The following is a 15445-nucleotide window of genomic DNA, read 5'->3' as shown; positions in this document are numbered from 1 at the left end:
GCACATCATCAAGCTATCCTCATACAGAGGAAGGTTGGAAAGTGTAGTAAGAAGCCATTCTCCCTGTATTTGTAGTTTTATGAAGATTGCAATCAAAAAGATACTTGTATCAGAAGCGGAGACAGTTTCTAAAGGTAAGTATAAAGAGGTGGCACAAGCATATAGAGAAAGTGTTGGAAAGGCAAGAGGGGAGTAAAGTCTGTTACAACCAGCAAGGAACAGCAGAAGACAACAGGACAGGTTCTGTTAGAGGTCAGAGGAAGAAAGAGAAGCTGAAGGCATGCTGTGTAATTGGGAAATGAGAAATAACAGAGGGCAATCTGAAGGATTCAACATTCTGCTTTGATCTCGGAAGAGAATTTGCACACTTCTTGCCAGCTGATAGGAAGTGCAGGTCAGAAGAGGGGAAAGTAGTAGTAGTAGTAGTAGTAAAAAGACAATGAAAAATCTGTCAGTCTACTATATTGCATCTATATCTGTCTACCTAATATTCTACTCTAATAGAAATCTCTCTATTCTGTTGTTAGAAATTATTCTGTCTTGGAAAGGGGTGGAGCAAACTGCTAAATGATTGAATTGTAAGAATTGGGGCTGGCAGGGGGTGGGGTTTATGGCTGTTTAAGACTTAAAGCAAGCAACAGAATATTTCGAGAGCAAATCAAGTGTAACCAAACTGATGTCCTTCATTGAAAGAATAACTGTCTTGGTGGAAAAGAAGCAGCAGATAAGCTAAATTTTGACAGTAATAGAGCTCTTCATACTGTCCAGCATAGGAATCTTTCTATAGAAAGTTTTGAAAGTAATTTTGGGGAATTTGCAAGCACTTGACTTGATTTTATTCATTTTTTCTGTACTTTAAATAGTCTTAGCAAACTTGGGGAACAAATACAAAATGCATGATTACAAGTGGAAATCAAATGCTAACAAAAAGGGGCCTAAGTAGTGAGTGGTACAGTAAAAGGGCATTTGGGTATTATCCACAAGCCAATTGAGTCAGCATCAAGATATCATGACAAAAAGTGGAAATTCTTTTTGGGATGCATTAGGAGAAGACTCATTACATAACCAGGAGAAGTGACGTTCTATAATACCTAGTGATGATGAGGACTCAGTTCACTTCATCCAGTTTTTGACAGCACGTGTGGAAACTCAAGAGGAAGGCAGCAAAACAGAGAAGTCTAGAAAACATGATCTATAAGGAAATATTTAAGACATATGTGTTTGGCCTAAGAGAGGGAAGGCACATAGGTCTTAAAATACTCTAGTATTTTTTCGTATAACATAATAGAACAAAAGCAACCAGATGCATGACCCTTGTGTAGTAGAAAATCAATGAAGATAATGTAGTGTTACTTCTTATGAAAGTGCTATCTTTAGTAGTATCTCTGTAGAAATCTCAGTCAAATGCAGCAGGACTTTTTTCTTTTTTTCCTAAATGGGAAATTAAGCTTGTTGATGTAGTATTTTTACTTCGATTATAACTTTCATGAAAATGGAAGTAATTTTTTCCCAGGGCAACCCCTGGTAGTTGGGTATAAGCATGTATAAGTTGCATATAAGCATGTTTTCTGTGATGACACAAAATACTGTATTGAGAGGGGCTGTTGTTTCTATGGAAACATGAAAACTTGGAGCAGCCTTATTTTGTAACCTCTTTGCAGTTATAATATGTGTCTCGAAGTTAGTTTAGTGTGAAGACACCTCAAGTGGAAAAAATGTTATAGGATAATAAATTTCTAAATATGAAAGCTTAAAAGGATAAACAAACCCAACAGGGTGGGTTTCACAGATGGGAAGGCATTTGTCTGGTTGATGTGATATACACAAGATTAACAATACTTCCACAATATCCATCTTTTTTGCATTGGATAGGTGATGCAGATAAATAAAAAGATGATCATGGTAACTTATCCTTCAAGCCTTAAATGGCCCATCTACAGCAAGGAAATTCTTTGGATTTTTCTTTAGGGTAACTGTCTTAACTTATATATATCTTCCTAATTTATTCTGTACAACCAGCTCAGGCCAGTTCACAGTTTCTGCTTGCTTTCTTTTGCCTTTCCAAAAACCCTGAACACCAGCACACCATCTCTGGAAGTTGGTTTTGTCTTGGCTCTTTAATTTTCATTGGTGCTCAAGACTACATTTGAGACTTCTTCACAGTTCCTTGCCTATCGTTGGTTTTGAAATGCACAATCTGATTTCCTTAGAGCCTTATAAAATTCAATCTGTGCCACAGCATAGGCATTTCACAGAATTTACAATAGCCTGAACAAATACATACTGCTTTTGGGTACAACATGGGTATGTTTTGCTTTCTCCCCAAAGGTGGGATAACAGTTTGATAGGCTAGTAGTCATACCTGATATTGTATGCTTTGAACAACATTCTTAAATTCAGTGAAATTACTTTGTGCATCAGGTAAGTCTTTCAGAAAGCTATTACTCTAAAATCACATTTCATTCTGGGAGCAACAATAACTTTCACATAAAGTTTTGGACTTCAAGAATATGATGCAATTCTACTCTTAAGAAATAATACATAGTTTTTTTCTGAAATCCAGGCAGTAAGTCTTTTATCTAAAGTCTGCAGCAGTATTTGTTCGGTATCTCTTGTTGGCTGTCAGATGAAGAATTATGTGAAGAATGCAGTCAGCAGCTGCTGGTTTCAGTCTAAGCCCGGTTCCCAGTATTGCTTGTCCCTGAGATTACTGTCTGGAAACAAGAAAATGTTATTTGATTAAGTTCTTTTCCCTAAAAAAATAAATTACCATTTCCTCTTGTAGCCCACTGTTGTTAAGCATGTAGCTTAGATTTAAGTGGTTTAAATGCAGAGGGAAACATTTCTTAGAGAAGGTTTGCATTTTTGCAGGGGTTTTGCATTTGGGTGTTTGTTGTTGTTGTCGTTGTTCAGATGTTATAGGTCACATAAAGATGTTTTCATTGAATTACCTGTTTTTCTTAGCAGGAAACATTACAACTACTTCAAGGTACTAACTTTTCTAATAATGTTGTTTGAAGATTGAAATTGTGTCCCTTTAAAGTTGATGGCAAACCTTGCATGATATGATTGTTAAATTTGTGTAGCAACAACATGGAAAGACCTTCTAGAGATTGTTTGTCCTAGGATCTTAGGAAAATTGACCCAAAAAGCTAATGCTTGATTGAATGGGAGAGTCCTGGTGATACGTATGCAAAATTCCAGCCTCCTTCTCATCTAAACAGCACCTCCTATTTGTTTCCAGCATAGTAATTTGAGAGATGTAAGCAGAGCTTTTTGTCACATGAGGTTGCTGGACTGTGCTGTAGTTCCATTAAATACCTGAAGTGACTTTCTTGCAGCAGGTCAGGTACCTTGGTCCTGCAAGGATATGGATTGTATGTTTTGGGTTTTTGTAATAGGCTAATAAAAATGCTGGAGCCCCATCTAGTGAATGAAAACTTAACATTTAGAGAAGCCATAAAATGTGGGTGGAAGGCAATCCCATCAGTGAGAAAACTTCACCCTTTTTATAAAATAACTTGCATTACTACATCAGTAATGGATTGGCAGAGAAAATGTAAAAAGTAGTGGTCAAGTGGAGGTTTATTTGGGGAAGGTGACTCTGTAAAGGTTAATCTTATTGTGCCTTAAAGGGACCACTTATATTAAAATATTTAACTGTGTTAGAACCCAAGTATGAGCAGTCCCGTTGAAGGGAAATTACAGCCTGAAAAATCACTATGAGAACAGGACATGTTTAGTACATTTAGGTTAGATAAATTTGAGTAAATCCAAACACATTTGACCTTGTTCTGTTGCTTGTTTCCAGAAAACATTCTTAACAAACAAAGACTGGGACTTTTGAGTTTGATTATGCAATTTAGGATTGTGAGTAAAATCCTGACTCCATAGCAAGTCAGCAAGACTGTTTTAATTAATTTCATTTGCATCAGCATTCACCCTTGGATTTCAGATTAATTTCCTCAGAGAGCTAGGATTTGCTGTCCCTGTGAACTTGAACTTCCCTGCAAAGATTTGGAAGGAAATCCTCTTAGAAAACCAGTATTGTAAGTGTAATGGGCAGGCCAATAGTCTCCCTTCGCCACCAGACAAGAGGCACTTGCCTTTGAGATTCTGCCAGAGCCCATTTTAAAATAAAATAAATACATGGCACTTTCTGAACTTCTTGAAAGGTGAAGAAATACTGGTTTTAGTGAATATGCATTTTTTGGATGCATAAATGATTCATTACAAAAAATAGTGGTTTTCTTCTAAAAAATTCCCTTCATCAACTGTATGAGGTTTAATAAGGCCAAGTGCTGGGTCCTGCACTTGGGTCACAACAACCCCATGCAATGCTACAGGCCTGGGGAGGAGTGGCTGGAGAGCTGCCCGGCGGAAAGGGACCTGGGGGTGCTGGTTGACAGCCGGCTGAACATGAGCCAGCAGTGTGCCCAGGTGGCCAAGAAGGCCAACAGCGTCCTGGCCTGTATCAGAACTAGTGTGGCCAGCAGGAGTAGGGAAGTGATGGTGCCCCTGTAATCGGCACTGGTGAAGCCGCACCTTGAATCCTGTGTTCAGTTTTGGGCCCCTCACTACAAGAAGGATGTTGAGGTGCTGGAGCGTGTCCAGAGAAGGGCAATGAAGCTGGTGAGGGGTCTGGAGCACAAGTCTTATGGGGAGCGGCTGAGGGAACTGGGGTTGTTTAGTCTGGAGAAGAGGAGGCTGAGGGGAGACCTTATCGCTCTCTACAACTACCTGAAAGGGGGTTGTGGTGAGGTGGGTGTTGGTCTCTTCTCCCAAGTAACTAGCAATAGAATGAGAGGAAATGGCCTCAAGTTGCACCAGGGGAGGTTTAGATTGGATATTAGGAAAAATCTGTTTACGGAGAGAGTGGTCAAGCATTGGAACAGGCTGCCCAGGGAGGTGGTGGAGTCACCATCCCTGGAAGCGTTCAAAAAACACGTGGACGTGTTCCTTCGGGACATGGTTTAGCTAGGAATGATAGTTTTGGGTTGATGGTTGGACTTGATGATCTTGAAGGTCTTTTCCAACCTTAATGATTCTGTGAATTCATCTTGACTGCTTTAAGTCATTTTCTTTCAATGGTTATGTACATATTCAAGAATAATAAAATTTTGTAAAAGAAGAAAATCTGAAATATTAGTGTTACGTTAGGAAATTCAGTGCATCAACGTTTCTAGCAGTATAGAAAGCTACACCTATATAAAATTCATGCTTCATTAGTGTTTTTGACAACTATGCACCTAAATTGGAATATGAGTATCAAATGGAAATCATAGATTTATTAATGAACATATATATGTGAACATACATCCCAGGAACAATGCAGAGGTTGGTTTAGATCAAACACAAGCAAATGTCTGTATCTCATCAGGGTCCCATAGACTGCTGCTAACCTGCTGTTTACTCGGCATTCACTGTTTCATTCTCATAAGGGATGCTTAGGAGCTTCACACCCTCATTCCATCACTCTCAGCTATTGCTCCCCTCCTTCCTCCCTCTTCTTCAGGAAGAGTTTTCAGAAGTCTAGTTGTGTCAATGGTCAAGTTTACAGTGGTGTCCTACAAATACTTTTATTGATGCATATTTATGGAGTAGATGAGCACGCTGCAGACAGGAACCTCTTAAGCTAGATTTGCTGCCAAATCTAGCATATTGTATAATTACACCTTTTCTAGCATGGCTATGCTGTTGCTAATTTGAATACCTTGATACGTAGGAAGCTTTCTAGTTGTCCCCTTGGAAAATGTGTAGTTTGTAGGCTGTGTAAATATGTCTGCAGACCTCGCAGAAATTGTAATTGTGAGTGATATTTCTAACAATTTGAGCTCAAATACAGGTCATGGATCTTTTAGTAACCTGTCATCCAGCCCTGTGCTTGTCCAACATGAAAGTGAGGGGGACAACTTAAAACACAGTTGTGCAGGTGACTGTGACTTTGAAATGTAGTTTTATTCATATATTGGAAAATAATTTATTTTACTTTCCTATTGTTCTTGCTATTCTGCCTGTCCAAGAGTAATAATTTTGGGTTTTTTCATGTTGTGGTTTGATTTGAAGAACAGATAAACTGAGAAAAATGTACTACTTTTACATGTTCAGCTTTCAGTGTATAGCTCTGTTTGGGTGCAGTTAAAGGACAAAATTGAACTTTAATAGTTTATCATAATCAGTCCTTTAGTTGCTGGAAAAATGAATGCTGATGTCCTAAAATAAAACAAAAGCAAGCAAACAAACAAAACCCAAAACCCCACCACTTGTGCCAAATTATTTTTTATGCATCAAACAAACTTCAAGATGTGTAAAAGCGACACTGGGAGTTAGATATTCAAACTTTGAACCAGCCAGAGCTGTGAAATTAAAGAGATCTCAAAGTAATGATTGACCTCGTTTCTACCATGTCAAGCTCTCATGACAGAGCTGCTGTTGCAGCATTTTTATAGAGACTTCTTGTTATTACAGAAATACTAAAAAAAATCGGGAAAATCCTAAAGATAACTTGTCCAAGTTTTACCATCCTGCACCAGTAATCATAGTTGTCTTTTAATGTATTCTGTGTGAACTGTTATGTGGTATGAGAGTGTAAGAGTTTTGGGATCAATGTAGCTGTCAGCATTTGAGAATTGGGTTTGGATGGTTTCTTTAATTTAAATTGATTGGCTATGGTTGGTATTTGTAATTTACTATCTTTTTTGCTATATGTTGTTTAAGGAGAATGAGAATGGGAAAAAAGTTGTTTATTTTAAGTGTGTTGATATAAATTTGAAACTTGCTATAGATTGCTGTCAGGGGCAGTTCTGTACATACACCATAGCTCCTGTTAAAAATTTAATGCATTGTATTTCCGTGTGTAGATATTGCAAATGGCTCCAGTTCAGGAGGATACCGTCCCCCTCCCAGAACAAAAGAAGTGATCATCAATGGACAGACAGTGAAACTAAAATACTGTTTTACTTGCAAGATTTTCCGCCCACCTCGTGCCTCACATTGCAGCCTTTGTGATAACTGCGTAGGTGAGTAAAAAAAAGATACAGCATATGTTCAATTTAGTAGCATATATATTGTTGTGAATACGTTGATGTGGAAGAGAAAAGAATCGGAGTTAGTTACAGGATTACCCATGAGGTCACTTGCTGTGTTCATCCTTCTTTCCTACAAGCTCTTTTAAATGTTAAGAATTTTAGAGGAGGCAGGAGAGGAGATTTGGCCTAACAGATAGTTGTTGCTAATCTAGGAAGGGAAAGATATGTTCTGATGCATCCATCTTTCCTAACCTGCTCCGAAAGACGAAGAACACACACAATTCAAATAGGGCGGAACAGTATGTGCGATGGACTTCCCGGTACAGAGAGGACCAATCTCTATGGGTCTGAGAATTGTTTCCTTCACCAAACTGAATTGAGGGCAAGGAGCTGCTTCTCCAGTTCATTTCAAACTAACTGTAGGGCATGGTTCAAATGGTTAGGGCTGGCACTGTGACCAGAATATGCACTGTAGGTCATTCTTACCTTTGAACAGTTTTAAAACAAGAAATTTTAAAGTCAGAATCCATAAGAAATTACTGGGCAATTTTTGAGAGTAAGTAGATGTTGTCAGGACCTAAGGATATTTTGTAATGATAGGTGTGGGTTTTTTTCCTCTGAACATTTTGTCTTTTTTCATTACTGTTTTCTCTGGAGGGCAGACAAGGTGATTAAGATACGTTTGGACTTAAAAGCAAACCAAAAAAAATCCACCAGTCAAATCTGAGTAGTTTTCTAGCTAATTAGATCACATTTAGAGTTTAATGCAGCTGATTAGCACACTGTTGAGCCTGGGTGTTACGCATTCAAGAAAATAATGTAGAAAGATGTGTCCAGCTGAGAAACATAATTGCAGCATTCAGCAGTGATATTTTTAGATGTAAAGCAGTCATTCTCAAGAATTACAGTTTCGTGTTTAGATCATACTCATTTAGGGAGTATACTTGCATCAGAGTGAAAAGTTTAGCCTTTTGACCTTACACAATCGATTGGTACCTATAGATGGTTCCTTCAGTAAGTAAGTGTTAGAATTCTATAAGTGTTGTAAAAGCTATTGAACTTGGCAAGTAAGGTTGTCTACGAATTGCAGTTGACACATTTTCAGAAAAATATTATATCAAATGTGTACCCTGGGCATTACAGTGCTGTGGTATTGCTCCACAAACCTGATAATGTGAAAATGCAGTTGTTGATCAGTGCAATAAATAAAGGTTAAAGGCTGTTGTCTTTACTGAGGGAGTGCATAAATAAGAGCAACTCCCACACACACAGCCTGAAGCTTATTTTAAAATAATGTTTCTGGTTTTTAAATGAACTGATATGAAGGATTTTTCTACAGGTTATTCTGTAATCTGTGTCCTTTTCATACTCAGTTTGGAAAACCTACTCTCTGAAACACACGATTAGTGATGGGGAGTGGGGAGAAAGCTTAAACAATCTTTGTCTTCTGATTATGTCTGTGATGAAGCAACAGATATGAATTATTATGAATGTATATCAGAAAAGAGTCTGAGGAAATAATCCACTTAAATGATAATTGTATCCAAGAAAACTATTTTTTTCTGCTCATAAAATAGGTATGATCAGTGTAATTTCCTCTTGCACATTTTTTAATTTGAAATTACATGTTTTAAAATAATTCCATCCATTTATTGGAATGAATTTGCTGTGGTTTTTCTCCTCAGCGTTTATAATGGGCATTACAATAAACTATGACTTTTCCAGGGTACGTTGCATCGTACTTTTGTTTCCTGATAAGGTACAGGTATTTGTCATGTAAACATTCAGGTGTATTGAATGCAAAAAGTGAGATCTACAAGTACCTACAACTAATTTTCTGTGAAAAACAGGTGTCAGGAAAATGGGATTGCTCATGTACTTGTGGAAAACTAACAGTGTAAGAGCGTAAACTTAATCAGAATGCGTCATGCAGTTTACCTCCACTATTAAGATAGGGTTGTCTATATGATGATGCTTTTATTTAATTTTACTTTGTGACTAAATCTTACAGCAATGAGTGTTCTTGTGCCACTATCGTTTGCTAGTTCCTTACTGATGTAACTAAACCAGTGCAAAAATATTCCTACTTCACAGACATACGGATATTTAAGTCACTTACGATAGCAACTCACTACCGGTATGGCTCTGCGTTCCCCTTTACCACATAGTTAGTGAAGCTTTTGCTGCATAAACTAACTGCAGAGACTCTGTGGTACAGGAATAGAGTCTTTCTTCAAACTCACTGCTGAGAAAAAAACAATATGCTACTTTTACCTAAAGGTGTTTTATGATACTGGGCAAATGAATGTTAGTGTGAAAGAGAAGTTCTTTCATTCTGTATTTTCTACTGATGCTTTTCATTCTGTAAGAAAACCTTAGCAGCATTTTCAATATGTAAGTACATATAAAAATTTATTCATTGTTGTATTTTCCCCCATTTTGGATTAATCCTAACTTTCTAGCTGTCTAGTAAGCATATCTGTTGCTTGATCTTGTTTCTGATTTTTTTTCATCACTAGTTTTTTTATAAATCCTAAGTATTTCTTCGCTTCATATTTAGATAAAAATATGAAGAAATAGCTTTAAAAAAAAAAAGTAATTTGAGTTTTACCTATAGTAATAGTTCAGATTCCTTTAGTTTTGCAATATTTTCATAGTAGTATCCAGAAAAATCTGGATTTTCATACAAATGCAGTTTGTTGCATTTGTGTAATGCCTTCAAAAATTTGGTCAAATAAGTGTTCCCTGAGGCAAATATCTTGGGTGCATTCCTGATTTGCTTCCTTTAACTGCCTTTGTGAATGGCAGTTGGAAGTTAGCCCCTCAAGATTTTTCTGTGTACCATTATATTGCTTAAAAATTACAAATTAATTTAAAATACTGTACACATAAACACAAGAAATAAAGACTTTAAAAAAACCAAACCACATGAAACATAAATTCTAAGCTCAAGCTAGTTATTGCTGTGTTTTGACAAGAGGTTTTGATTGCATTGTGTGATGCTAGTAAGAAGCCAGTGGTTGGACTTGGTTCTGAAATGACCAAATGACCTTTTTTAAAAAATTTATTTTTATCATTTCAACATCAACTGTGTAACTTCCTTTTTTGTTTTGTTTTAATAAATAATTTTTTGTCTTGTTTAATTTGATTTCTATAATAAAAGCTGAACAAGAAGCAGTTGACTATTTCCAAACAATTTATTTAAATATAGTACAGAATGACTAATGGGAAACAGTGAATAATGATTAGCAAGCAGTAAATCAACTTAGTACAATAATATAAATGTCAAAAGCCTTCCTTGCGTTCAACATGCCACAGTTTTGCTTATCAAGCTGAAGTAACTGATTCAGACTAAAGCAAAAAATCCGGTATGGTGGAAGAGAGATCCACCATTTATAGTCATCTAGGAGAATATGGCCTTTTTATTTGTTTAAAAATCTGTGTATTGTAAATTTGTGTGTGACTGATGGATAAAGATAGTATCTCTTCTCCAGTTCCACTGTGTTTCTTTCAACATATGTTGTGGGTTTTTTTTTTTTCTACAGAAGATTGAAAGCTCAAATTTTAAAAATTGGATGTCACAACTTAACTTTGAAATGTTTTCATTAGGATTACTAAAAAATTAGGTTGATTTTTCAGAGATCACTGATGAACATGAGAATGGCATGCTAAGATAGACCGAAGTTTCGGTTCAGGGAGCAGCCCATTTTCCGCCATGGTCAGAGTGGATCCCTGGGGAAGAATGGGAGAAGAGGGTGAGCACGCGGGGATGCTTCCTGCTGCATATTCTTACACTCTCAGAAATTTTCAGCATAGGCCTTCTTGAACCCTGGGGGGGTTATCCCTTTCTTTTCAATAGCTCATGATGGATCCTTCTTTATACCTAATATAAACTCTTTGAGGTGGGGAACCAGGATGCCAGTAGTGCTAAAGGCACACCTACTACACTAGCATTTTCTATCCATGTTTCTGTTGTTAGGAGACAGGATTCCTCTCATCTGTAAATCTGATTGTTTTTCTATAGACCCTAAACATGTGACCAAGTGTCAAGATTTTGACAGGAATTTTGACAGAAAACATGCTATATTAGAAGCCAATAGACACACTCTTTCTGGTTAAATCATTGCTTCTGTAGAGCACTTCTCCCAGGCAATGCTAGGCATCTTTTGTTTTTGGTCTTGACTGGTCGACATTAATTTACTATTTTGAAAATACAGTGTCTTATGTATGCATCACTATGCCAAACAGCAGAATTGGGTTAAAATAACTGTTTTTTAAAAGTTTTCCCAGTTTAGGCACCAGTGTTGTAAATTTATTTTCTTAAAATGGGTGATTAATTATTAAAACACACCTAACATACAACATGCAACGTAAGACAAAGAGTGAGAATTACCAGTGTCTTCTGGGAGAAGCTCTTCCCTGTAGTCACTCCAGATACCACCATCTTCCAGCCTGGATAATACAAATTACTTCAAAAACCATCTGAGAGGTGGCATTGTAACAGTTTGTTTTTTGTAACACTGACCTTGTTCTGAGAGTAGTTTTCCCAGGACTTTGTGGTCCTTAATAATCAGTGTGTATTTACTTAGTGTCAGGACTTTATTTTGCTTGGCTTTAATTCCATTCTGTAGCGCTCTTGCTTCATTACCTTATTATCTCCCTTTTTGCTTCCAGTTTTTATGACCTTTGCCTATTTCTTTCCTTACATTTCCTGCAATGAAGAGCACAGTTTTCACTTCATTTTGGGGCCTGATTTTTGAACCTGTTAAACCTTACCTCCAGGTCTCTTGAAGGTGACTCTTCAGCTGAACAGTTAAAACTATAAAATTGGCTGCTATGTCCCTTTTTTTTCCCCCTTTTCCTGTATTTTTTCCCCCCTGTTTTTTACATGTGAGAAATTACTTTGGCTTTTTGTTTGTGCTACCTTTTTGGGGCACCCAAGAAGCTGCCAAATGGAATACACACCAGCACTTACAGAAGTGATATATTATTTGGTTTTTATTGTGCCATCTGTATACTAGATGTACTTCAGAAATTCAGGGAGCATGGCATGTATGTCAAAGAGTTTTTAAGTCTGAGTCAAATTACTGGGAAATATAGCAGAAAGTGTCCTTAAAAAAGGATAATAGTATTGTTACTATTAGTAAGGTTACTTCAGAGAGAGATTGCAGCTTATGTATTGGTCTGCGCATATAAATATATAGATATATATGCTGAGCTGTGTAAATTATGTTGCAAATCTCAGATGCCAGAGTAAAAACTAATGAGACACGTTACCAGGAAAAAAATAGAAAAAAATATTAAGGAACCTAAGGAAATAAGTATTTACATTAGGTAAGGATACAATGCTTCCCCTTGGGACGAGTTGGGGCTTTTAACTCTCTTCCTCCATGACTGGGTGTGTGTCGGGCGCTTGTTTGGTTCCCGGTGTGTGGAGGTATTGTGTGGACACGAGGTATGTGAGGAGAGATTAAGCAGTGAGGTCCTTCTCTGTGCACTCTTCATACCTATTAAAGAGCAGTCATTCTCAACTGCTGCTGCCTTTGAAAATGTCACCATTAATGTGCTTGCAGTCAAAGGGGTTTGTTGTTAATTAGCAGTGAAGTGAGCTATGTGACAATATAGTTTAATTACGATGAGCTATCCTAGGGCAATGGCTGGATGTTTTCCTAATAAATCAATTGCTATTTTTATTAACAAAATTAAGCATGTTTATTTTCTTTTTGCGAATAACATTAGTCTGCCACTAGTGAAGTTGCAACTGATTTTCTTTTAAAAAACGACAAAACCCAAACAAACAAAACCCCCCCCCACCCAAATAGCTTTGCTGTCTGGGACAGTATTTAGACAATTGTGAGAGTGAAATATTTGTTGAGAAGGCCTTGTGTTTGTGTTACTGATGGACTTTTTGTTGTAGATATCCATGCACATTATTAATTTGTTTCATTAATAGAGGCCCATCTTTCCCAATGCTACATTGCTGTTTCAGTTTGCATCCCCTTGTAGAGATTAGCGTAGTGTCCAGAATGTAATCTGGAGTAAACCTTTGGTGAGTGTTTCCTGAATGTAAACTTGAGGCTAGAAGGCTCTTGCTGTTCCATTTAGTTTTCTTGGGGTGTTTTGATTTGGGATCAGGGTACAAAAGTACTGAAGTTCGGTGATTTAAAGGATCCATTGTGCATTGTACATAACAGATGTTCTAAAATAACATCAGTGTGCATATAAATGTAACTTGCAATCGGTCCTTTGTTGTTCACCATTTTTTCCCGCATAAATTTCTACTCTGGTTTCATTCCACAAGAGTAACAGCAAGCGCATTGTCAGAAGGACTGTCATACAGGTGAACGTTGTGTGAGTGAAATTCATCCATATATTTGATTGCTGTTGCCAACTGATGGCAAGTCCCATCAGTGTTGTTTTAAATATGATTAAATAAACAGCTTCCTTAGGAATGATGACTTAAGTCAGTGGAATTGGACAGCTGAACTAAAGATGGTTTTTATGAATATGCTATGAATATCAGATACAAGATTTTTTATTAATTATGCTAAAGTATCAGACATTCTGATCTGACGGTAAAGGATTTAATGCCATGGTTATATTGGCTTTTGCGCCTGAGTTCATGACTTTCAGCAGGCTGTTGGGATTGAACTGCTGTATCTTGGAAGAAAATAAGTACTTTTTGTAATAGAAAGTATTCCTTATATGGACTTTTAAAAACCTCATTTGTTTTCCTAAATATTTCAAAAGCAACCAAATTCTGAAAGTACCATTTGTCATACAAAATATCAAGTCAAGAAGCCTGAATAGATGAGGTCATATCATGACATCATAGTCCTACAAAAAGCTATAATTGTCATCATTACAAATACGTGCAGATGTGTCGGTATCTGTACATAATTGTCCAGTGTGCATCCAGGACAATGGGCCTTGTAGTCCTATGTTGTACTGCTGCTATCAAAAGTAATTTTGAGTAATGCTGGCCCAGTTGGTTGAGTTGTAATGCGATTTTTTTTTTTTTTTTTTTTTTGACTGACGCAAGATTTGAATAATAGGCTTTTGACTCTTCCCAGTCCTGGGATACATGTTTGCATGTGCTAAATAAAGATAGTAACGTTCAGCAAATGCCTTAGGTTTGTGTCTTTACCCTACAACGCTTTACTAGAATGGGGGAGAAGAATTAGCAAGTGAATTCTAACTTGTGCTTATTGGAATCTGCTAGTAATGTGACCTAGATATTTTTGCACCTGTAGACTTCTTGTCTTTGAGACCTGCCTTCACATTAAGCTTTAGAATATGTATGTTGGCATGCAGTGACCCAGTCAAGCAAAGGAGAAAGGAAGCAGTTCATAAATAATAATAAATGTTCCTGAGATCACAGTGCAAACAGACAAGAAAAGCTGCAAACTGAAGGGCCAAGCTGGCCTACAAATGTTCCATATAAAAATGCTTTTTTGTTCCTGGTAAACTATAAAGCTTTTAATAAATGTTTTGAAAGGAAGGAAAGCATCGGGGTCATCTTGTACGTGGTTTCCTGGAGCGCAGTGACTGAAAAATGGAAGCTGAATTTAAGGATTTAAAGAGTCTGCATGCGGTGCTATGGAAAAGTGGAGATTTGGCTTTTCGGTTCTGAGCAGTAAGGAACATGCTTTTGTGTGGCTTCTGAAGGAAACGCTCTCTATCTATACGACCACTGCTTATTAAAATAGGAAATGTTCTTCCTTTTGTTTTTATCTGAGATATCCAGCAGTTAATGTTTCTTAAGCAAGTTTTCAAGTGTAAATGTTTCAGGGAAGGTAAAAACTGAGAGAAATGTCTAAAGTATGATGTAACTTGTATGTTGTTCTATCATCCAGTTAGCATATATCATTAGGTGAGTGTTAATGAGACCACTGAGTCATGCTGACAGCTTCCATTGGTAAGTCAGTTTTTCTCACTAAGCGCTGAACAAAATAATTCTATTTTTCCTTTCCTGCCAGTTCTGGGAGCTGACCTGATTCCGCAGCAGCTTAGACAGTGGAAGAAGGAAGCGGTGAAGTGGCAGGAAAGGCAGCATGTCACCACCTCTTTCACTGGTACTAAGCTTTTAGTACCAGTCCGCCCTTAGGATTTGGTTATGGAGGTGCTGGCTATACTCAGAAGTTAGTATCCAGGTTCAGGGAGATATCTTGGGAAAGACTAGTAAAATAAAGTTGCTGCTGCAGGTTTACTGACAGCTCTTGAAGTCCCTTACCTCTTTGGTTTTCTGTGGTCTTTGCAGCAGCATTTTTAGTCTCCACTTACCTGTCTCCTCTTTTCAGTGATACTTCACCTTATAAACCGTTCACACATTTTCTCAGTCGTTTTCATTTGCTTCAGCTTTTGTTCTCAGACCCTGAAAAATTAATCAAAATTTGATTTCTCCAGTGTTAACCTGT

At 37.2% G+C, this 15445-nt stretch overlaps 1 protein-coding gene across 2 annotated transcripts in view; it reads left to right on the top strand.

Moving 5' to 3' along the window:
- The window catches only part of ZDHHC14 (zDHHC palmitoyltransferase 14), a gene marked incomplete at its 3' end in the record, with an annotated part of 110878 nt that overhangs the window by 70253 nt on the left and 25180 nt on the right, over positions 1–15445 (top strand). For both annotated transcript variants that reach the window (XM_081998104.1, XM_081998103.1), the window contains exon 3: positions 6861–7019. In XM_081998104.1, the coding sequence (XP_081854230.1) occupies positions 6861–7019 (159 nt within the window). The remainder of the gene's footprint in view (positions 1–6860; positions 7020–15445) is intronic.

Source organism: Phaethon aethereus (assembly GCF_964289735.1).
Source record: "Phaethon aethereus genome assembly, chromosome: 3".
Classification (NCBI taxonomy): Eukaryota; Metazoa; Chordata; class Aves; order Phaethontiformes; family Phaethontidae; genus Phaethon; species Phaethon aethereus.
This window is presented reverse-complemented; position numbering and strand designations above follow the sequence as displayed.